Source organism: Oryza brachyantha, chromosome 1 (assembly GCF_000231095.2).
Source record: "Oryza brachyantha chromosome 1, ObraRS2, whole genome shotgun sequence".
Taxonomy (NCBI): domain Eukaryota; kingdom Viridiplantae; phylum Streptophyta; class Magnoliopsida; order Poales; family Poaceae; genus Oryza; species Oryza brachyantha.
The window spans coordinates 27,971,399-27,992,624 of NC_023163.2; the positions used below are offsets into that span (position 1 = coordinate 27,971,399).

Sequence of the window (21,226 nt, forward strand, 5' to 3'; positions counted from 1 at the left end):
CTTCATCCTCACCATACAAACAAGACTAGAGTCTCTCCACGTGTCCTAGATTTTGGCACGTTTCTTTTTAGTTAAAAAAATAGAAGGTAAGAATATGCTTCCCCAACATGAGATGCCTCACGTTGAAGGCAAGAAGTCCGCTGCCCCCACCATCATCGACAACGCCACTAACATCGAGAATGATTCATCGTTGAGGGACTTGCTCTACCCACCATGTCTCGAGGTATCATTTAATATCTTTTACATACACTAAGTTATGTTTTTTATGTTAGTTTTATTATCCATCGGTATGTTCTTGTTTATTTATCCATTTAGGAGTAGCAGATACATTGATTATTTTTTGTTGCATACATGAAACTTACTTCCGGTGCTTTCACTTAATTTCAGGGCTATTCTTCTAAAAAAGTTTTTTTTATCATCCTTAAAAAATATCTCGAGTTATCATATTTTTTAGTGTAAAAGTTCAGTACCTTGAGATGCCAAATTTTTATACTAAAAATTTTTGTACCTTGAGGTATTTCTCGAGGATGATAAAAAACCCTTAAAAAAAACTTAATTCCAAGGGTCCAAGCTCCGTAGGATGCTGATCCACGAGGGTCTTGTGGGATCCGTGTGTCAGTAGTAACCCACTTGTCCCCGTTTGGCCGATTCGTTTTCCATACTACAGCCTTCCGCTGATCCTCCGGTAAACCGGTGGACGTCCGCGATGGGAGGATCGATCTCGCCGTGCATCGCGTGCTTTTCAGCCATGCACGTCTCGTCTCGTCGTGTTCCTGGATTGCGCCGCCACCTGTAGCACCTAGTCACCCACCCATGCATGGGGTCGGCCGGTCCATTGATCCCCGCAGCAGCACATGTCGTCATCTAGCTCAAGATTGATGGCTCGCCTTCCCTTTCGTCGTTCCACGTACACTTCCACCGCCTCTTCCACTGTGGCAGCGACACAGATCGACTCTCTGAACCAACGGAGATGGCCGTCGGCGATCAGGTCGGTCAGATCATCCAGTCATTTGGCAGGAGCCCAGCGTACGTCGCCGGCTCGCCGTCTGCCTATCGAGCCCAGCGTACGTCGCCGGCTCGCCGCCGCCGATAGGCAGACGGCAACCCGCACGACGAGGAGAGGACAACTGAACGGCGGCGCGCCGCCTCCACCAAAAGCGGGGGCGGGGGGGTATCTAGCAGGTTTTCGTATAGGCCCCCGAAGATCTACGAAATCGCGGGACGTGGTCCTCGGCTCGGGGCCTTTAAATGCGGGGCACCCATGTAGGCCGGAGCAGAGCGCCACGAGGCGAGTTGTTGGGTGTTCCCTAGACTAGCCGTCTCTCTTCCTCTCTCCCTCTACCTCGACCTCTCCCGCCGCCGCCTGCAACCGCTTCACGTGGCCTGATCCTCCTCCGGAGCTCTCCCTCTCGACCCCCCGAATGGAGCCCAAGAAGTCCTCCGCGCCGCCGCAGCCCCACATGGAGCCCAAGAAGTCATCCCCTCCCCGCGCTGCCGCCGCCGCAGGAGGAGGAGGCGGCGGCGGCGCTGCCGTCGGGGGCGAGTCGCCTTTGAGCAGCCTGTTCCACCAGCCGTCGCATGGGGTACCGCTTCCTGACGCCTTTTGCATGTTCGATGTTATGCCTGTGGTGACGCCCGACGTGAATCTCTACCTCCGAACAAGACGAAATTCGGAGGGGGGTTTTCGTTACGATGACGCGGATGACACGGGAAGAGTCCCCCTCTTCGTCGGCAAAGGCGTTGATACATACTCCTAGTGAATTTTGCCTTTCATTCCGTCGCTGTTACACTCGCTTAAATTTAGTATGCTTTTAATGTAGATATGCCCTTTCTTTCTAGGTCGATAGGCGAAAATTAGTAACTTTCAATGTACATGCGCCTGTCTATCCAAGCGACGCGCGATAGTTTGTAGAATACCTTCAGAAGTTTATCTTAGAGATTGTTATATAGGTTATGATGATAATATTTATCCATTTCCCAAAGAAAGATTTTCTCCGATGCTATGTTTACAGTTTGTGAATTCCTTCCCTTTTCCTTTTTCAGGCAAAAGGCAAAGAAGACATATACGCCATTTTCTACAAAGGACAGAACGGGGCTGCACAAGCTGGGACTGCAGGTAGTTTTGGTCTTGTGGATTTACTCTATATCTTCCTTGTTCTTATGTGCCCTTAGGACATTCATTCTTATTTCTAGTCCTAGGTGCCATTAAGACAAGGTTTTAACTGTTGCGGAAAAGGAACACGATAATAAATCGCTACTCTGTATAAACAAATTATAGAAACCAAAAGAATTCCTGTTCTATATAGAGCTTTAAAATTAGTAGCCTCCTTCATCTGTAATTGCCTTTTGCGTACGTTGGACATCAATAGAGTCAACCAACGAGAAATTACTTTATATCATGGACTTTTTATTTGGGAGTCTCCTTGACTGTTGTTGTCTTCATTATATCTTGCTCGGTTCAGACTTCAGAGCACTGAGATGTTAAAACAGCAAACTAACTGCATAAACATTGATTTTATGCCAGATGGTAAATCCCAGTGGACTCCTTCCAAAACTCGCACCGCGTACCCCAAGGATAACAAACAGTCAAATCAGTATGATTCGGTTGATACTTCTTGTTTTGGTTCTTCTGTGAATTATGGTGGTCGAGATTATTATGGAATCTCTGGAACCAAGCAGTCCACAGAATCAAATGATGTAAGATATTGCCAGTCCCAAAAATGCAACTTATGTTTGTATTTTTTTTATTTTAAAACAACATCATGAACTGCTCTATACAACTATACCTCAACAAAGCTTTGTACTTTTGCTTTATTCCTTTCAGTATAAGGCGGACAAAAAGGACCCTTCCACAGATTCTCATGGTGACTGGTGGCAAGGTATATTTACTTATTTAGATAAGCATTTATGCCTGAACTCAAGCTGCATATTGTTGAAGTGCTGACTATTTATTTCTATCAGGTTCGTTTTACTACTAAGCAGATTTGCTGTCATCTCCCTTGGTGGACAAGGTAAAAGGCAAAATCTCACTGTTAGTATGGTTTGCTGATATTCTCGTTTGGGCACATGATATATGCTCTTCACCTTGCAATTGTGGCAGAATGAAATGTCTTCTTTTCCATCTGACAGTTCATAGATATCGTTGTTTGCTCACTTGGCCTATTTTAACCATTACGTCACACTCTTGTTCTTTATTAGAAAAGAACATATGCTCTTTTGTTTTGTTTTGAAAATTCAGAACATTTATACTAGAACTCAAACTGCTAAGCCGTTGCATGCTAAGAAAATGAAATTACTGATGCTGACGTGCTCAACCAACATTTCAATACAAAAAAGAGTCACAAAACTATTTCCATAAGGAACTGTTGCTTTCAGCTGCACAGTGCAAATGCTTTTAAGCTCCGTATACCCCCTCCCCCTCATACATACACACATACAAAGTTTAAAGTTTATCTATCATTCGTGTGTCAATATCAAAGTTTCGCATCACTAGGTAACTATTTTTTGTGTGAGAAAGCTGTGTCATTGTGAAAATTGACAAGGTTCAGTGGGAGGGAAAAGGTTTTTAACTTTTAACTGTCATTGAGCGAACACTTCAGTTAGCTCCTGGCTTTATATGTCGCCATCACTATATTGAGTATTAGTTACACCACTATCACTATAGTTTGACCTAGCATTGTGTGCTATATAAACTCAATTGGAGGAAGCCGAACAAAATTTTGATGGTCTCTTGTGCTAATGTTCATTAAGCTGTATTGCTTACATACTGTTATTGTCGATTTTGTTCTAGAGAAACATGAATCCTCCATAAGAAATTAAGAGAGTATGGCCCAGGTCTCATCTTGTAATGTAATCCTGAGTAATGTCAGAAAAGTAGAGATATTGATTTGCTAAAGACTTTTTGTAAGAAAAGCGACTTAACCCAAACTTCAACCACAATACAGAAGAGGTTTAACGATAATCTTAATATACTTTGGCCGACTACTTGGTCGGCCCAGCCAAAAAAAAAAACACTGTGAGGAGAACAATCTGTTAATCCTAACTTCAGCTACATTATTTACACTGTATTTTTTTGTCAAATTTCTCACCATTATATTGTGCTTTTTGTGCAAGGTAGTGGAATGGGAGGGGTTGGAACTTGTTTGCTTCACTGTTGCCATGCTTGCCGTATCAGTTACCTAAATCATGCTAGAGTGACATCGTCCATCCGTGGTGGCAGTATTTGGATCATCACACCTGGGCAGATGCAGTGTGCGTCTTTACCTTTTCTTTCGTAGCTTGGGCTTTAGATGTGAAATGTATCAAACTTACAAGAACCGTGTAAGTGTTAGGTCGCAGATTGCATAAAGGGTCCCTATCCATTCTGCCAATCTGGTCAACAACCAGATTGGACCAGTTTGGTGTGACTCCCTTAGATCAAAGTATATGTTCCTTGTACTGTCGGATCTTCGCTCCGGAGCCAACAAGGCTGGAGAAGTGGAGATGACTTTGCATTGTACACATGTACCCCTTGGATTTCACAGAATTCAGTAAACTGTTCTTATAAATAGTACTTGATATTCATAAAGGTACTTTATTCCCACAGAGTCATTGCAATACAACAGCACTAGTATTATTCAGAAAGATTCAGGAAAAGGTTCACATGCCCAAGGTAACATCAGTTTTTATATTGGATAGTCAAAGTTTTCGAGTGCCCTTCCAGTGCCATCCATTGCCTTCTCATGGCAGGGTGTATGCTGCACAAAGAAGCAGATGATGAAATTCATACTTGTATCCGAGGGGAGCAGACTGAAAATAACAACAGGAGCAGAGAAAGAAACTCACGGCCACACTTGTAACCGATGGGGCGGTTGGCGATGGCGCAGCGCTTGGGAATCGTCATGGCCACGGCGGGCTTGACACCGGCGCTCCGCGCGGTGTTCGATAGCATGACGGCGCAGAGGCACTTGGGGTTGCGCCCGATGGTGCGCACCTGCGCGCAGCAGCTGGGCGGCACCGCGGCGCGCGGGTTCTGCGTGGCCGCCGCGCACGGCGCGAGCTTGAGCGCCATCTGGTCCACGGGGACACGGCCGCACTCCCCCGCGCCGCGCGCCGTCTCCAGCCCGGCGGCCACCACCACAACCACCACCAGGAGAAGCCAGATGCTGCGCCTCGCCTTGCTCTCCATCCCCTTTCCTGCTGCTTGCTGCACGTCGCGCTTCTTGTAGGCGTCGTCGTCCACAACTCTGCACCTCGCCTCGCTGCCTGCGATGATCCTCCAGGCGTCTCACGGGGCGAGTATTTATGTCGCGCCGGAGCACGAGGCGTGGCTCGAAGCCATCATTGGCTGCTTGAGAATTCGCGCGGCTCACGCGGTGTGAAAGCCTCGAAGTGGAGACCGCACTGCCGAGCTCTTTCCGTTGCTTGCACTGATCATGAGCTCTCTCCATTTTAAGAAGCGCGTCACCTACTGCGCTCCACTATGCTTAAACGTCCATACAATTCTCTTTTCAGAGCCTGAAAATCTGCCACGTAAATAGGCCAGCATGGAAAAGATTTCGCTCGCCTGCCGGTTCACAATCATCACCGACTGGTATGTCGGCGGCCTGCTTGTAGATCAGTGACATTGCCGGAGTTCTTGAAAACGCGATAAGGAATCCACACTACTTTTCTCAGGCTGTCACAAACCTCCGGTACAAAGCTGAAGTAAGGACTTGCAGTTGCAGCAGCAAAATCTGCTGGCTTTTACCTAGAGTCCTCGTTCCTCAACACTCCAAGAGGCAAGAACCGCGGTGGGTTAAGTTGGCTCAGAGTTCATAGGCTTGATTCCTTTGATAACTATACGGACAGTGGAACTTTAATTAACCGAGTTTCAAAAAAATGAACTTTAATTAACCGTGTAATCATGATTTTTATACACCAGTTATACTTGATCGCGAGCGATCACAAGCACAAAGTGCTTAACACCAAGAATTCAAGGACACAGTAAGAACATGGATGCTCTCAAATGGCACAGGTATGCACAAAGACTAGTCTTCAACAAATTTTATGAGTAAAGCCTATATTACCGTGGATTACAGCTCTGTGGTCGTTGAGACATCGATCATGGTACCACCGCTGATTATCACCCCTTTTAGTTCAGGATTAACAAGATCAGGCGCCAAGGCTTTCTTTGCACCTAACTCCCTGTTGCTGTGGGATCGTCTCCCTGCACCCAGCGGGCTCCTCGCTTTCTTTGAAGGGCTTGCAAGTTGCGCCGGCGAGAAGCTGGGCGTCGCATATGCAGTCACGAACGGTGTGCCTGAGGCAGGCACTTGGTACGGTGGAACAGCAGCCTTGTTGCAAGCGATCCTGAAATTTGCATCGCCCTGTGGAAAATGCTCTGCATGCCTGTTCAGCTCATCGATGTTCAGTAGGTCGTCAATGCGAGCGACAATGTTGGACGCCAAACTCTCCAGGACCCTTGAATAGCTCTCCAAGATTGACTTGCCCACATCCTACAGATGGTTTTAAGGCATAATGACAGGTGCGTCAGTAAATAGAATGGTAATGTGGAACAAAACAAAGGGAAGATGCAAAGAGAGATGCTGCGCAAACCCTGTTGTACTGAATTTTGCTCATGTCCAAGCTTGTCTGCGTCAGTCCAGGAAACCTTTGCTTCAAGCATATCAATAGGCCTTCTGCTCGTTCGGCGAGAAGCTCTCTTTTCTCCGTATCAATCATCATGTCTTTCACCATACCCCAAGATGATCTGCCACTAGTGGCACGGCCTAAGACATTTGCTGATCTTGTAGCAACCCTCCGGCGCCACACATAGACTGATGCCTCGACACGGTTGGCGATTTCCAGTGCTTGGTACTCCGTTGACAGGTCCAGGCAGTCGAGAAGGCACTCAGGAGAGAACTGATCAGACGTTATATAGCGGTGTATGATGTCACCCAATGTTGCCCTTCCGTTCTACATCCAAGATGAAAATAAAAAAGCTGAGATCAATTGATATATACCTGAAAGGTCAGATCAGGTAGGAGAGGCATAGTATACCTTTGGCAGGGATTCCAGATAGGATTCAGGGACCTCCATTTCAGCTAGAGCATTGCTGTTGATGGCCAAGGCAGCCTTCAAAATTTGATTTGCACAGTCGCGTCTGTGCTGTAGTTGCTTCCTCGCTTTGTCACGCAGGCCCCCGGGAGGAACACGAGGCACCGGCAACCACCATTTCTCATCACGGCGGTGGAAAGCCGCTCTGAAAGAAGCTGAGCCATCACAATCCGGTGCGCATATCCCTTGTTCAACGTACCAGAACTCAGGATCTCTGAAGCTGTCCAGGATTTCCTAAGAAATGTTGCTATGAGAAATTACTAACGTCTGTCGTAAGTTTCTATTGAATTCACTGATGTAAAAAAAAAACTCACAATGAGCATATGATCTAGCTTCCGAAGTGCTGGCAGATTGATGTATAAATCAGACCGTGGTCTGCTTGTCATAACCTGAAATATTGCAGCAAGAACATTTGTAGCGTCCATCTTGTAGTGATAAAAGGCAAATTTATTAGAGCAAAGGTACTGCAAATGTCAATTCAAAATTACACGAAGTGAACAGAACATAGGAGCACTTATTACTTGTAACACCTCACACTGCTGAAGAGCAAGTGAAGTGTAGAAAGGGTTTATGTTTTCAAAGGTAAAAATACTGCTCATTGACAACAGGTTCAGTAACAGTAATCAGTACTTGTAGGTGGTTAGTAATCAGTATGCTGCTATATTTGCCAGCCGCACAACTTGTACTACAGATTTTGTTTGGTTTCACTGTTTCAGTAGCTACGGCCTACGGCTGCTTGTCATCTAGCCCTGTTGCATACTTGTATATTCAAATTTTCTCACGTTGTTTAATTAGCTGTGTACGTAAAATCAAGGATGATATGGACCATTTGTTGTCTTGTAATTAAGAGAATCATGTTAGCGTGGGACATTCATCTGGTTACCGTTCAGCACTGAATTCAGATATCAAAACCATGTTTAAACAGTTCTTCCCTTTCTGTGACTACAGTTGTCGTAGTAAATACAACAAAACAACATGGAGCAACAAAACAACATGGAGCTGTGTATGTACACTGAGTACGTGCACTATTTCAGTAGGCGGTAGTACGTCTGCTTATCATCTTGCTATGCTGTATTTTCAAACCTTCTGATTACATTGTTTAATTAGCTCTGGTAATAAAACATACCACGCGTGCACGGCCTTTTTCCTGTTGGTTACAGATGCCAAACTATATGAGAGTCCTGTTATCGTGGTGCTCTCTACTGGTAGCAGAAATGAATCTAAATACTTAATTTAATTTTATCAAAGAATTCAGATCTATTTCTACTATTTTCTTACTTGATGGGCGTAAAAATATGGAGCGCATAATTATCTAAAAACTATAAGCTCGAATGAGTAAAATCGTATATTTGCGTGCATGCGGAAGAATGTTCCGTCAAGTTAACAATATGATTTGATGAATTGGATAAAAACCTCTTACGAAGAATTAATAAAACTATAATACCAACATTACCCCTAATCACTAAATTATGTCCTTATAAACCGATGGGGTCTAAATCGATTCACTCATAGTATAATACTAGCACTAGAGAGCCATTGTAGAACACCTATATATATGAGAATTGCAACTTACAATGATACAATAACAATTTTTTTTTGTCTTTTTATGCATGAAACTGAAGTCGGATAGATAAAACCGATTTGCTAACAACGGTTCGATCCCTTTCCTAGTCGTCCTTGTGCAACTAAAGCCCCATTATGAACTTGTTCCGTGCGCTGCCATGGTATCATGTTCTATGGAAAGCCAGCAGTTGCACTTGCACTTACTACTGAGCAACACTTTAATAGCCTCCAATTTCAGAATTGAACCACCACACCCTATCACCAGACAGCGCAGCGATGTTGAATAATCAAATGTGAAATAATGAGAGTTTACCGGACAAGCGAGAAACTGTTTTGAATTTGCAGCTCTTGAATTGAGCCAGCCTACACGCTTGATCTGTCTCGTTACCGTACGCTTAGAGTTGAAAAAAAAAATCTCATGCTGGCCGCTGATTATTGCAGCCCTGAGTGTACATGTTTGAGGAGTTGGGAGCTAGTACGTACCTCAAGCCTGGTTCCGTCGGGAAATGACTGCCAGGTGGGGACCAGTTCGACGATGTGGTCACTGACGCAGAGCAACCAGCCCATCTCCCGCCGCCACATGGCCTTCTTCTCCGGCGGGAGCGGCTCCAGCCTCCACAGCTGCCCGAAGATCGTGGCTGCAAATTGAGACGAGATGCAGTATTGGAGGGTCAGTACAAGTACTCACTTTGCTACAGCTCCACACTGATCAAACAGAACCATGAGGTGAGGGAATTCTCACCGCAGAGGTTGGTAATGGCGTTGGCGATGGCGAGCGCTGTGCAGACGCCCTTGCCGCTCCCAGACATGTCCTCGCCGAGCAGCAGCTTGGCGAACCTCTCCTTCATCATCTCCATTTCTGCTCATCACCATGCACGCATATCAGTACGCTGCACACACTTGGCCAGGAGAATGGTAGCACACATGCTTGTTAGCGCCGGTACCTGAGCTGGGAGCTCTGCGCTTATGCTGCTTGTTGTCCACCTCGGCGCCGGGGACGCGGCCGCACGCCTCCATCTTCCTGGACGGCGGCGCCAGCGTCACCGGCCACTCGTCGGTGGACGCAGCGTCGGAGCTGGAGCTGCTCCCGTCGGCAGAGTCCGTGAACGCCGCCTCGCTCCGCGCCTCCTCCCCTCTCCCCATCCGATCGGTCCCAGCCGCGCCGCGCGTGGCGGGTCTATCTAACATAACAAGCTTACTACTCCGCACGCGGCGTACGTGCGCGCTTTCGCGGGCGTGGTATACGAACGTGCGTGCGTGCGTACGCCCTCGGTGCTCTCCGTTCCTCGGCCGGCGCGGCGCGGCAGGGTTTAGCTCCGCGTGCGCCGAGACGGGCGTGTGCGCGAGGGGAATCGCTCGCGTGGTGGTGCGCGCGCGCGCGCGAGGAGGCGTGGTGATCTGACCGGCGTTTTTGGCGTTTCGGTCTCGGGTTGTGGCGCACTTGCAGTGGGCAAACGGAAGACTAGGGGCGCTTAAAAAAAGTTTGGCTGGTTGGCTTCCTGGTCGATGGGGAAGAGTGACCGTTGGGTTTTGAGTTGTCTGGGAGGCCTTGGCAGTTTACTTTTAGAGGCGAAGAAAGAGAGATATTTCCTTTTTTTTTTCTTTTGATCCGGAGAGTGAGATGGAAATGGAATCATGGAATGGAACGGGCGGGGCGGCAGCCGCAGTAACGGTTAGCGAGTGAGGGATGATGCGTGCAGGTAATAATAAAGAGAGCCGGGTCGTCGTGAGCTAAACGCTCCATGACCTTTGCCCCAGCCGTGCTGTACTTCCAGCGCTCTTTCTTGTCTTGCCCTTGTTTGGGGACTTCCCGTTGCATGCTTTGTGTCGCTGTAGTCACAGGTGGGGCAGAAGGGAAAAAAAAAAAGGTAAATGGATCGAGGAAACGGGTACAAATCAGCACGACTAATCCGTCACCAACAAACTTAATTGTTCAGCGTTGCGTATTGATCGCTCACCTTCACATTCACTGGAAGCGAAGAAGCACCTGTAGGTAGGTCGGGACCATATATCCTAATGCGAGTGCAGGGCATGGTTCGATTGAGAGGCATCGCTGAATTGGCTAGCGAGCTTTTAGGCAAGGTGGTTTGGCTCTCGATCAGCCATACCCACGCCATCCATCATCGTCGATTGTCAGCAAGGGACAGTGAGACGGGAGCGTCAGAATTTCCAGAGCAGCAGCATAGCAGCATGTAGTACTATTGAATGTCAGCCTTGTTTTTTTTTTAGGCAAAAGAATGTCAGCCTTGTTACTCCATGTGAGAACCCCAACGTTAGGAACCCAATGTCAAATGGCGCGTCAATTTTATACTCTTATCTCAGCTCAGTGCCTCAGTGAGTACCAGGTTCACGAAGTCGCCCTTATCTCAATTTTCTACTCTTGTCCCAACCTACCAAAGTCGCGTGATTATCGGCTGATAACCGTCAAGGCCATGATTAAATTCATCTTCTAAAATTTAAATTCAAAATCATAATCGCCCTCCAGTGTTAACGCGATTATCACACAATAACGATAAAAACCATGAAAATCACGATAAATTTGTCTTCCCAAATTTAAATTCAAAAATTCAGTGATAGAAATAGTCTCGTTACAGTAAACACGCTGTTTGTCAAGGTTATGATTTGAAATGAAAATTGCCACTTGTTAACCAAGAAAATTTTAAAGTTAAACATTTTTTCTCCGGAACCACAGTTACCACAACCGTATCCCACGAGAAATCTGATTACTGACGGTTTCGTGAACATATTGAGCACTGCCCCACAACACACATGATAAAGAACGTTCCAAGTCCGACACTCCCAAGGGCCCATTCGGACTGGAGTACTGTATTATGCTCCGATAAGCCGAAAAAAGCGTGTGTTTTCTACTGCAGACTGCACTCTGAAGGCCTGGAAGCGGCAGGCCCTCTGTTCCTGTTCGGAGGGCCAAACTCCAACGGAAGCTACGCTTGTCGCGGCGTGCCTGTCCGTCCCCGCTTCCCCAATCCTCCTCACCGGGCTGCACGCAAGACGCAACTAACCGAGCATGCCATGGCACGGCTCGAGACGAGCACCCATGCATGGCAATGGCGTTTTTCTCCGTGACGCGACGTGCGTCTCCTTCGGAACTGGCAGAGATTCTTCCAGAGTTTATTTTTTGGCTTGGCGTCACGTGCCATGTGTGTGTGCATCGCGCGGCACCTGATCATGAGACCCTGCTCGCGCTGTCACATTGCAGGATAAGCTCAGATTAGCACCGTTCAAAGTAAAACGGTAATGGTAGTACACTTTTCAGCTAGGGGAAGTTTTGGACCAGTATTTAGGAGGGGAAAGAAAATTCAGACTTCAGTTCGAAGTGCCGGAAGGGGATGGGTCGGTGTGCAACTGTGCGTGTTTAGATGCAGCATTTGGTGTTGTGGTCCTTGTCAGTGTTTGGCTTGGTGCCTAGTTTGGTTAGCATGTACCGGCCGTCTCCCCGCTGCCGGTGACCGACCTCCATTTGATAGCTGGTGGATGGTCACCACCATGTATGGGCTTCGTTACTTCAAGCTAGAGCTCTAAGTAACTAATTGATGAATGCATAATTAGAGCCCAAGGACTGCTGAGGACTGAGGAGGGAGGATAATTAAGGGTTGCTTGAGAAAACGCTGAATTTTCCTAACAAAGCTCCAGGCGAGAGTGTCTGAGAGTGATGTCGTGATGAGATCACATTGACCGACTCGGTATAAACGTGCCTTCATTAAAACCGCATGACTGCATCCCATCCCAACGCCACCTTATCAATCTCACAGGCTAAATGTGACGCCCTGAAACGACACGGCGCGCGTATGGCCTGATAATTACCTTCACCCGGGCGGCCGTCGTGCAAGTGTGCAACAATGGCGAATCGTGAAGCAGCATGACATTCGTAAATGCATTTGCACACTCGAGCCTGTGCATGTAAACTATTACTTCCGCTGGGCATTACCAAAGCACACGGTAGCATGAAAACAATTACTCGGGCGCGCATAGGAAGGAGAGAAAAACAGTACATCGTATTACAGACGGTGATTGGTTGGCTGTCCCATGGAAAAAGTCAAACAATATATTTATAAATAAAAAATAATTTATATATGTATTATTAGTGATTTAAAAGCCAATGCTGCAAAATAAACATCAGTGAAAATACCCAAAATATAAAAAATTTAAGGTTAAAAATTTAAATTTTAACTTATAAGCATAAGCGTAAACGAAAAGATAAGGGTGACAAATAGAATATTGTTCGCGCAGGTCAATCCATTTTAGCATATATTTTATATCACATATAAAATACTAAACGGTGGTTGTTTTATATATGCACGTTCACCTAGTCTCTGAACTATGTTGGGTCTATATAGCACTTACAAAGAAAAGATTCACATGGCAGTCACACGACAAAAAAAAATTATAAAACTTTACACCTCTCTCCCTCTTTGGCCTATGGGCCACCCCCAAAGAACCCCCTAAGGCTACCATTTCTGGCTGCTCACCTTGCAGCGGCCAGTGTGCTCACGCTGTCGTCCTCAGCATAACTACCACTTTTCGCAGTTGATCCGAGTTTGAGAAAAGAACAACCAAGTCATCATAACCCATTGGATGTGTCGCCTCCTCTCCCTTGGGAATCACCGGTAGAGGAGCTACATCGAATAGTCGAAGTAGGTGGCACAACCTCACATGTGTGGAGTGGGAGAGTAAGAAGATAGGGTGGAGCATGGGCTTGCTATTTTAGCATCCCTTCACCTCCCATTTATGGCACGTTTTTGGTCAAGTACTTACAAAACGTCACCGTCCCCTCTAGTTTAGCAAATATTTATCGGTTTATCAAATGGTGATACATAGTGGAATATGATCAGAACAGGGTTTTGCATATTTCAATACAAAATTAGGGGGGGAAAAGAGTCTAATCCAAGGACCCTGACTATCATCATGACGAAGCGATCAATCTGTGACTCGCTGAGGTCATTGGGGATCCACCACAGGTGACCACCACTAGTCATCACCCACAACAAGGTTGTCAAGAACTCAAGATGAGGGAGCTCGGGTAGTCATTCATTGAGCTCGGGTTGGAAGGATGGTCAGCATGTTGGGGGAAGGGGAGAAAGAAGGAGAAGAGAATGGTCAGGTTTCTCCTCCATCTGGATGACGTCATGGCTAGAGCCACCACTGTCCTCGGACCTTGGACCAGTCAGGTACCGTAGTTGAGAATTCAAGATGGTTCATCGTCTGAGAAAGATGGAGACAACATGAGAAAGATCAGGAGGGAGGGAGAGCACATGAAATATGGGCACCACTGTTTCCTTTTTTTTCTTTAATAAACTTACATGTGGTTCCATCTATTTCTAATTAGTTTTTATTGTGGTTCCATCTATTTCTAATTATTTTATTATTATTTTCTTCGATTGGAATGTCCATTAAACTGGAATCACATAGCTAAAAAACAGGATCAACATGCTACGTAGGTGTCACCTTAGCTGAAACCCGCCCCCATGCGGTTTTAAAAGTTGGGAGACGATCTAAACCCAGCTTTGTTTTTAAAGAATGTAAGTGGAACTCGACACATACTTGAGAGAGGTAAGATGAACTTCTTTTAAAATATAGTCAGGTTGGCCCACTTGCTTTAGGCTTTTGGGCTGTACTTTGCCCCTATACTTGGGCTGTACGTGCTCCAGCCTATCTTTTCTCAAAACAACAACGTGTAATCTAATCTGGACTTCAGCTTCTGTTCCGCATTCTTTCTTCCCCTCTAGGCCTGTACTGTACATATACACTCCTACACTACAGCTAGCAACTAATCCCACTCCAAAAGCCGCATTTTCATGCTAAAAAGCTTCGATTCGCCGCTATGATGGTGTACGCCTCCGGCCACCCCCAATCAATCAGTCCACTGATTCCCTCGACACAACACAAGTGGAAACGTGGAAGTGTGCTCGATGCCCTCTTTTTCAGCCATCTTTTTATCCCCAGAGCATAATTTCCGTGTCGCCCTCCTACGCGCCATTGGCTTAAGAGCAAGCATCCACGCTTGCGCTGCCTTCTCCTGTTTCATCCTTCTCTCTCACTCACTGGTTTAGCAGAGCTTTGCCGTAGCTGAGGCTGAGGCTGAGCTGTTGGTGCAGTAGGGTGGTAGCGATGAAGGATTGGGCGCCGGCGATCATCGCGTCGGCGCTGTTCGCGCTGCTGTGCCCCGGAGGCATCCTGCAGATGCCCGGCAGGCACCGGCCAGTGGACTTCATGAACATGAAGACCAGCTTTGCGTCCATCGTTGTACATGCCGTTATCTACGGCCTGCTGCTAATGCTGTTCCTTGTCATCTTGGAGGCTCATCTCTACATCTGATCCTAGTGCGTTTTCGTTTTCTTGATGACGGTGCTGTGTTTTTCTGTTCACTAGTTTTTATTGTAGCAAAGTTCAGTGACTGAGGCGCTGAGAACGCCTGGACCCTTCAGCCACAAGGCTAGCTCCCGTTTATGGAATAAAGAAGCCATGATGCTTAAACAGTTTCAGAATTCATATTAACCCTCGTATTAGTTGGTTATATATCAACCGACGATGATGCTTGAACAGTTCATCTCATCGGATGTTCTTGATAATAAAGAAAAGTGGCTTGTTCCGACGATGATTTTATAGTCAATTTACATGTAAATGAATATGGTGTCTGCATCAGACAAGGAAGATAGAACAAGATATCGACTTTCACAATGTCAACTCCTTATAGGTTTAGTGGCACTCTGGCTTTGGCTTGGCCCTGATCCAAGCCCATCCCATAAATTTTGATAGCAACTGGTACTATAATATTTGCAGTTTTGAACAATGACAAAATGGTGTTCCCAGCGTTACTAATGCAGATGTACACATAAATATACAGAGCGTGCCTGTCAGTGTTGGGCTATCTGTCTTTCTTTCAAAGATGGCAGTAATATGTTCAGAAACTGACATGTATTACAGATTTCAGGTACAACAGGGAGAACTAGGCAAGCCGCGAAGAAACACATTCAGGATTATTCAACTATACAGACATACAATACAACTGCAAATGAAATAGCACTGCAGTTGCTTCTAGGTGACAAAGTCGGGACACAGCACGCAGTATACATTGGAATGTTTCTGTCCCGGGTGTAGGCTTGCATTGCTGTAAGAGCATCGATTACTTTGCCTTGACGACAGTCACAGGGCAAGATGCATTCGACAGCACATAGTTGGTCACACTTCCCAGCAGAATCCTGCAAAAACAAATTAAAATCAAGCAAATTACTAAATTAGGAATTTAGTGGTGAATTACCCTCTACTAGCCAAGTTTTCTGAAATGATGCTACAAAGGCATGCCTGCCAAACCGAAAGCTTTCTGATGAATATCTATTCTGATTACTCTAGTAGTCTAGTAGAAGCAACAAACAGAAACAAACTGATTTTTTTTTACAGACATATAATGCTGCTACGTTGTAGTATCATATCATTCACACACCTCTGGATCTGGCCGAGGCCACGGCTGCCCATGACGAGCGATTCGAGATTGAGCTCCCCAACCGCCTCGCACACCTTCTCCCTCGGGTCTCCCCAGTACATCTTCAGCACAACGGACAGCTGGTCACAACACGTCAACACAAACAACATCAGTTCTCTCGACCCGAAGAGCAAAACAACGCTACTAACAAATTAAGCGTGGCATGCATGCGGCGCAGCAAACAATGTCAGGAGGCAGCATACCCCCTTCTCCCGAGACACGGCGTTGAGCATGTCGAACACCTCGCCGTCCGACGGTATGTCGTACCGCTGCCTCACCGCCGTCTCCATGAGCTCCTCGAGCGGGATCAACGCTGCGGACGAACAGTAGGGACGACGGCTTTGCATTACATTTTCCGATGGGAGCTCGAGGGTTCAGATTGAAGGTGTTTTGTTTCTTCTCTTACGTGATCCGGTGTGAGACCAGAGGGCGTTCTTGGCCTCGTTGCGGCCGTGGTGCTGGACGTGGAGGAGGACGAGGGTGTCGCCCTGGCGGAGGAGGTTGTCGGCCGCCCACTGCAGCGCCTTCTTGCTGCTCGCCGAGAAGTCCATGGCCACGCCGACCTTGCGCCCGCTTTCCCCCGCCATCCGATCGACCGGAGCAACCAACGATGACCACCTCCGTTTCGTTTCGTCCGTGCTTGTGCTGGTCTTCTCCGGCGCGGGGCTTTGTGCTCGCGCTCCGCGGGTTGCGGCGTTGCGAGGGATTTGTTGTGTTGGTGCGTGCGAGACGTATGTACGAGAGATTCGGCGGTGCGAACGGCCGCGCGAGGGTGCGTCTTGCGGTGTCATGTGTCGCGCCACTTGGCCTGCCTTAGAGTCGAAGGTGCCGGGAGATCGGACGCGTGGCGCGTTCGCCGCGCACGCGGCCCGCGCCCGTCTGGTTCGGGCTTGGGGCGGTGATTTAATCGAATGTCATCCGGATGAGACCCTATGGCTGCGTTCGATCTAGCCGGTTGAGCTAAACTTATTCTCGTTTTTATTAGTACGTTTTTTAAACTACTAAATGATATAAAATTATTTTATGTAAAAATTTTCTATATATGAAATTATTTAAAAGATCAGATAATTTCATCTTTCAAATTTTTAATGTGTAATACTTAATTAATCATGTGCTAATTATGTTTATCGTTTTCCGTCGATTAATTAGCTTTTGTGACTATGTGTTTCGAACGCAGCCTATAAATGGAGATTTTCTTGCTTGTGCACTTGTTTACCTGCCGCCGCCTCTGCTTATCTGCCGTCTCGCGGATCTGGTACGACGATAATTATTTTTTGAATATGCTTTGGATTCAATAGTTCTGGTTAAGATTAAGATTAATGTTCATGGTAATTAGTAGCATGAGTGTTTATATTTCACTGTCTTTTTTTTCTCCTCGACCATAGAATATATCAACATACTATATGTTTACGATCATAGTGTGCTTGAAGTTCTAGCTAGTAATTTACCTCTGAGCCGGAAAGATTTCCTCATGAGAAAATCCTTGTTTTTTTCCCTTTTGGCGAGAAAGGATTCCCCGTTAGAATGATGACAAACGGTTTGATCACAGTCAGTTTAAGGACAACTCATTTGGAAAACACGTTCAGTTTAAGCTGAACACATTTGGCAAAAAAAAAGTTGGATGTATTTTTTTTCTCATAAACCGTTGTGCGAATTAATCTGATGTATTTGATACTTCTATCCTGTGTATAAAAGTCTTATATCCTTGTACTCCTACCTGATCTAAGGATTATAAGTTTCTTTTTTACGTTATTTGGCGTAATGCAGGTATGTTCACCATACATCCTAATGGGAGCTAAGACAGGCGAAGGCAAGGTTGCACAAAAAAACTCTGGTCATGCTAGCGAGAACGTGGCCAAAAGATTTAGGTTTAGAAATATTTTATTTTAAAATCAAAACTAAAAAGGTTTAAAAGTAACAATTATTTCTTTCTGGTTCATCCATGGGGCGATTAAAGTATATGTGATGTGCCCCTAGTTGGTTGAAGTTGGTGAAAAATATTACTCCCTATATTTTACATTGTAAAACCTTTTAGAACTACGTAAATTTATATAGATGATATTAAATCTAAACACATATATAAAATATATGTAACGATTCATGAATAAATCTAAATAAATTAAGAAAATCTTATAATATAACATAGAACATCTAGAGTATATTTTTTGTTCCGCAACGTTACACAAATTTTCCAAGTTGATCTTTCTCTCTCGTCAGGTTCAACTTCGCAGGGGATTTGGATACCCATTGCCGAGCGTAGTTGGTCTTCATGTAGCAGAGCCAAGAAGGAGGATAAAACAATGCAGGCCAGATGTCTACATTGAAGTTCTTTCTGAATATCAAAGGGAAACCATGGATTATCGCTCGAACCGTGTTAGGCTCAGAGTGGACAGATTCAACAAGGTTGTGAGCAATGCTAGCATCGGCTAATGTCTAGGTTTGCATACAGAAAATATGTTCTTATATAGCTTCCCTAATACTAATAGTGCCTTCGGTATTGTCAGTTTTACATCGCCCCCACAATTACTATGTTAATCCAACTAAAATAAAGTTCCATTTATGAAACTACTATCTTCAGTTCTGATATAGCTTTTGGGGGGGGGGGGGGGGGGCGGTGGTTGAGGGGAGGATGAATTTGAATTTGCCTCGCCTCCTGCGCCTCCTCCTCCGCGCGACGCCTCGCCTCCTGCGGGTCGGAAAATTTCCGTTTCCCTCCCAAGGCTAAATTACAAAATTAACTGTCAGTCCGCTAACAGCCGTCTCCGTCACATCAGCTACCTTTTTAGAGGGCGTTTTATATATTCCGCCCTCTAGAAAGACGTGAGGAGGTAAGATTTGCAATATTTTTGGATGGAAATATAGTTCTCTAAATATTTTAAAAATAAAATAAAACTTTGATGAATTTGGGATGGTTGGAAATGTTGGAGTCGTGGTCTTTAGCTCTGGCCTCATACACCATGTGGGCCCAAGAATAACAGGCTTGCTTACCGGCCAGGCTGAGTTTGTGAATTTTTACGGCCAATTTACGTAGTGGGCTTGAATTGTGGTTAGCCTCGGCCCGTTCTGTGTTAATTCATCCTCAGGCTCATTTAAGCATCCCCCTATGTGACCCTGTGGTACCGTGTAGGCGTGTGGCTCTGTGGCCCATAGCTTTTTTTTTGAATTCTACTCATGCTTTATTGAGAAGTCAGAAACAAAGAACATGAGATATGATGACATCTAGACAAGGATAAGATAACAAAGCCCGGTGCGGGCAGATGAAACCACTGGTTCCATGGGTTACATTCTGACAAAGATGAGAAGGGATTGAGTTAAGAGGTCTTGAACGTGCTTGGCGGGCTAGATCATCAGCCACTATGTTGAGTTCCCTTGGTATCCACCTAACCTGCATAGTAGCACCTTACACAGAAAAACGAAATTTAAACCATAGTGGTAGGAGACACCAATGCAGTGGGTTGGAGATGTAGTCATTCCTCATTATAGCCTGGGCAATACCTGCATGATCTGTGAGAAAAACAGGAAGAGGGGCATTTTGGATGTTACATAACTCATAGGCAAGAATTAAGGCACTCAGTTCAGCTTGGATCGGGAAAGAGAAATTTTTTGAATGCCCTTGAACAAACACCGCTTCATGGGTCCACGAGTTGTGAATGAAAATATCAATTCCCGTTTCATTTGCACTCCAGGACGCATCAACAAAGCAGCGAATTCCTGGTTGGACGAGATGGTCAAAAGTGGCAAAGACATTCGGCGGCATACTCAGGGGTTGGCAATTCTGATCTTGCATGGTAATGCGGAGATAATTGTTTGACATGGCCTCCGCTTGGATACAAACCTGTGTAGGATCGCCTTCTATCAAACTAAAACACTTACTGTTCCTGGATTTCCAGATATGCCACATGATGATGAGGATTTTCTGCATGGCATGATCAATCTTGAAAGAGTTTAACATAAAGTAGAGAATATCTCTATATTTTCCACGCTTGGAAGGATAAAAATATTCAGGTGAAAGGAAGAAGCCATCCAGACTAATTTTGCAAAAGGGCATAAGAAGAAGATGTGTACCTCATTTTCCAGCTGGTTGCATCTGCAGCACTGAGGGGGGAAATCTGGGATTCTCAAGTGAATGGCAGACCTGGTGGGTAAAGCTTTAGATACAAGTTTCCAGAAGAAAGTTTTGATTTTTGGCGGAGTGAATTTGTTCTTCCCAACCATGTTAAGGAGTGTGAGTTTAGCAGAAGGGACAGGAGTGCCAGCAGGATGAAGATGGTTAAAGACTTGCTTGTAAGCACTTTTGGTGGAGCACTCACCCGAGGAATTTGGAGACCAACAGAGTCTATCAGGTTGATCATGGGGCAGATACTGCACTCGGGCTATCTCTCTTATAGCTCGGTCATCAAGAAATTCAGAAATGTAGGAAAAAATCCAATGTTTATCTTGGGTCCACAATTCCGAAACACGGGAGGGTAAACGAGAGGTTAAGGAATGTAGGTGAATGTGGTTGTGGATGTTGGACCAAATTGAAACCCAAGGCTGATTCCAGATTGAGATATCTCCTCTGGCAAGTTGCCAGTGGCAGGAGGAGGAGAGGAAAGGTTTGATTTTGATGATGGAGGACCAGAAGATTGATTTGGGGCCTTGATGAGAACAAAGCCAGAAAGGCCTATCAGGGAAATATTTGGCTTTGAGGACTGTAGAGATCAATTCATTTGGCCTGGAGAGAAAATTCCAAGCTGATTGGATAAGCAAAGCTTTGTTTATAGCCCAAAGATCCCGAACTCCCAGCCCTCCTTCATTTTTTGGTTTACAAATGTATTGCCAAGAACGGAAGCAAATGCCATCTGTGTCATCTCCAGTAAGACTCCCTTTCCACCAGAATTTACGAATGATCGAAGTGAGTTTTTTGATAAGCTGATTTGACATGAGAATATGAGACATGTAGTAGACTGGGATAGAGGCAAAAGCGGATCTGATCAGAGTAAGTCTACCAGCATGCGAGAGTTTATTTGCTTTCAAGGTGGACAGCTTGGATTTGAATTTGTCTATGAGAAAAGAGTAAGCTGAGTTTTTAGTGGCAGCTGAAATCAG

At 45.6% G+C, this 21,226-nt stretch overlaps 4 protein-coding genes and 1 long non-coding RNA gene across 7 annotated transcripts; 2 read left to right on the forward strand and 3 right to left on the reverse strand.

Annotated features, from left to right (window-relative positions):
• On the forward strand, positions 1–4,547 carry LOC102710642 (xylosyltransferase 1-like). 3 transcript variants are annotated; one of them, XM_006644949.3, is made up of 6 exons: positions 1–223; positions 2,044–2,116; positions 2,525–2,697; positions 2,825–2,879; positions 2,962–3,011; positions 4,114–4,547. In XM_006644949.3, exons 1-5 carry the CDS (start codon positions 95–97, stop codon positions 2,976–2,978), a joined length of 447 nt encoding a protein of 148 aa, XP_006645012.1. In that variant the 5' UTR covers positions 1–94; the 3' UTR covers positions 2,979–3,011; positions 4,114–4,547. The 3 variants fall into 3 exon arrangements, with proteins under 3 accessions (XP_006645012.1, XP_040378384.1, XP_040378386.1); XM_040522450.1 differs by lacking the exon at positions 1–223 and adding an exon at positions 1,099–1,583; XM_040522452.1 differs by lacking the exon at positions 1–223 and adding an exon at positions 1,218–1,583 and having other exon boundaries at positions 4,118–4,486.
• Positions 4,548–4,559: 12 nt separating this feature from the next.
• LOC102711109 (non-specific lipid-transfer protein 3) lies at positions 4,560–5,384 on the reverse strand. The gene is made up of 2 exons (XM_006644951.2): positions 4,825–5,384; positions 4,560–4,736 (listed from the first exon to the last, which is right to left on the reverse strand). The coding sequence occupies exons 1-2, from the start codon at positions 5,165–5,167 to the stop codon at positions 4,720–4,722; spliced, it is 360 nt and encodes a 119-aa protein (XP_006645014.1). The 5' UTR covers positions 5,168–5,384; the 3' UTR covers positions 4,560–4,719.
• A 445-nt stretch (positions 5,385–5,829) lies between these two features.
• LOC102715638 (rop guanine nucleotide exchange factor 7-like) lies at positions 5,830–9,783 on the reverse strand. Its single transcript, XM_006646418.3, has 7 exons — positions 9,585–9,783; positions 9,383–9,499; positions 9,124–9,278; positions 7,392–7,466; positions 7,021–7,311; positions 6,577–6,936; positions 5,830–6,476 (listed from the first exon to the last, which is right to left on the reverse strand). Exons 1-7 carry the CDS (start codon positions 9,781–9,783, stop codon positions 6,054–6,056), a joined length of 1,620 nt encoding a protein of 539 aa, XP_006646481.3. The 3' UTR covers positions 5,830–6,053.
• Positions 9,784–15,461: 5,678 nt separating this feature from the next.
• On the reverse strand, positions 15,462–16,879 carry LOC102711388 (universal stress protein PHOS32-like). The gene is made up of 4 exons (XM_006644952.3): positions 16,545–16,879; positions 16,342–16,451; positions 16,100–16,218; positions 15,462–15,857 (listed from the first exon to the last, which is right to left on the reverse strand). The coding sequence occupies exons 1-4, from the start codon at positions 16,723–16,725 to the stop codon at positions 15,782–15,784; spliced, it is 486 nt and encodes a 161-aa protein (XP_006645015.1). The 5' UTR covers positions 16,726–16,879; the 3' UTR covers positions 15,462–15,781.
• A 200-nt stretch (positions 16,880–17,079) lies between these two features.
• Positions 17,080–18,673, forward strand: LOC107305092. The gene is made up of 4 exons (XR_001551168.1): positions 17,080–17,122; positions 17,316–17,393; positions 17,906–17,953; positions 18,356–18,673. It is a non-coding gene; the product is annotated as an uncharacterized LOC107305092 (long non-coding RNA).
• Positions 18,674–21,226: the final 2,553 nt, after the last annotated feature.

Excerpts from the sequence above, each read along its gene's own strand:
- LOC102715638 (XM_006646418.3), bottom strand. The coding sequence starts at position 9,783 with ATGGGGAGAGGGGAGGAGGCGCGGAGCGAGGCGGCGTTCACGGACTCT. Across the intron at positions 9,500-9,584 it reads GCGCAGAGCTCCCAGCTCAG|AAATGGAGATGATGAAGGAG; the intron begins GTACCGGCGCTA and ends GGTGATGAGCAG. Across the intron at positions 7,467-9,123 it reads CCGACGGAACCAGGCTTGAG|GTTATGACAAGCAGACCACG; the intron begins GTACGTACTAGC and ends GCAATATTTCAG.
- LOC102710642 (XM_040522450.1), top strand. The coding sequence starts at position 1,422 with ATGGAGCCCAAGAAGTCCTCCGCGCCGCCGCAGCCCCACATGGAGCCC. Across the intron at positions 1,584-2,043 it reads TCCACCAGCCGTCGCATGGG|GCAAAAGGCAAAGAAGACAT; the intron begins GTACCGCTTCCT and ends TTCCTTTTTCAG. Across the intron at positions 2,117-2,524 it reads TGCACAAGCTGGGACTGCAG|ATGGTAAATCCCAGTGGACT; the intron begins GTAGTTTTGGTC and ends ATTTTATGCCAG.
- LOC102711388 (XM_006644952.3), bottom strand. The coding sequence starts at position 16,725 with ATGGCGGGGGAAAGCGGGCGCAAGGTCGGCGTGGCCATGGACTTCTCG. Across the intron at positions 16,452-16,544 it reads CTGGTCTCACACCGGATCAC|CGTTGATCCCGCTCGAGGAG; the intron begins GTAAGAGAAGAA and ends GTTCGTCCGCAG. Across the intron at positions 16,219-16,341 it reads CCGTGTCTCGGGAGAAGGGG|CTGTCCGTTGTGCTGAAGAT; the intron begins GTATGCTGCCTC and ends TGTTGTGACCAG.
- LOC102711109 (XM_006644951.2), bottom strand. The coding sequence starts at position 5,167 with ATGGAGAGCAAGGCGAGGCGCAGCATCTGGCTTCTCCTGGTGGTGGTT.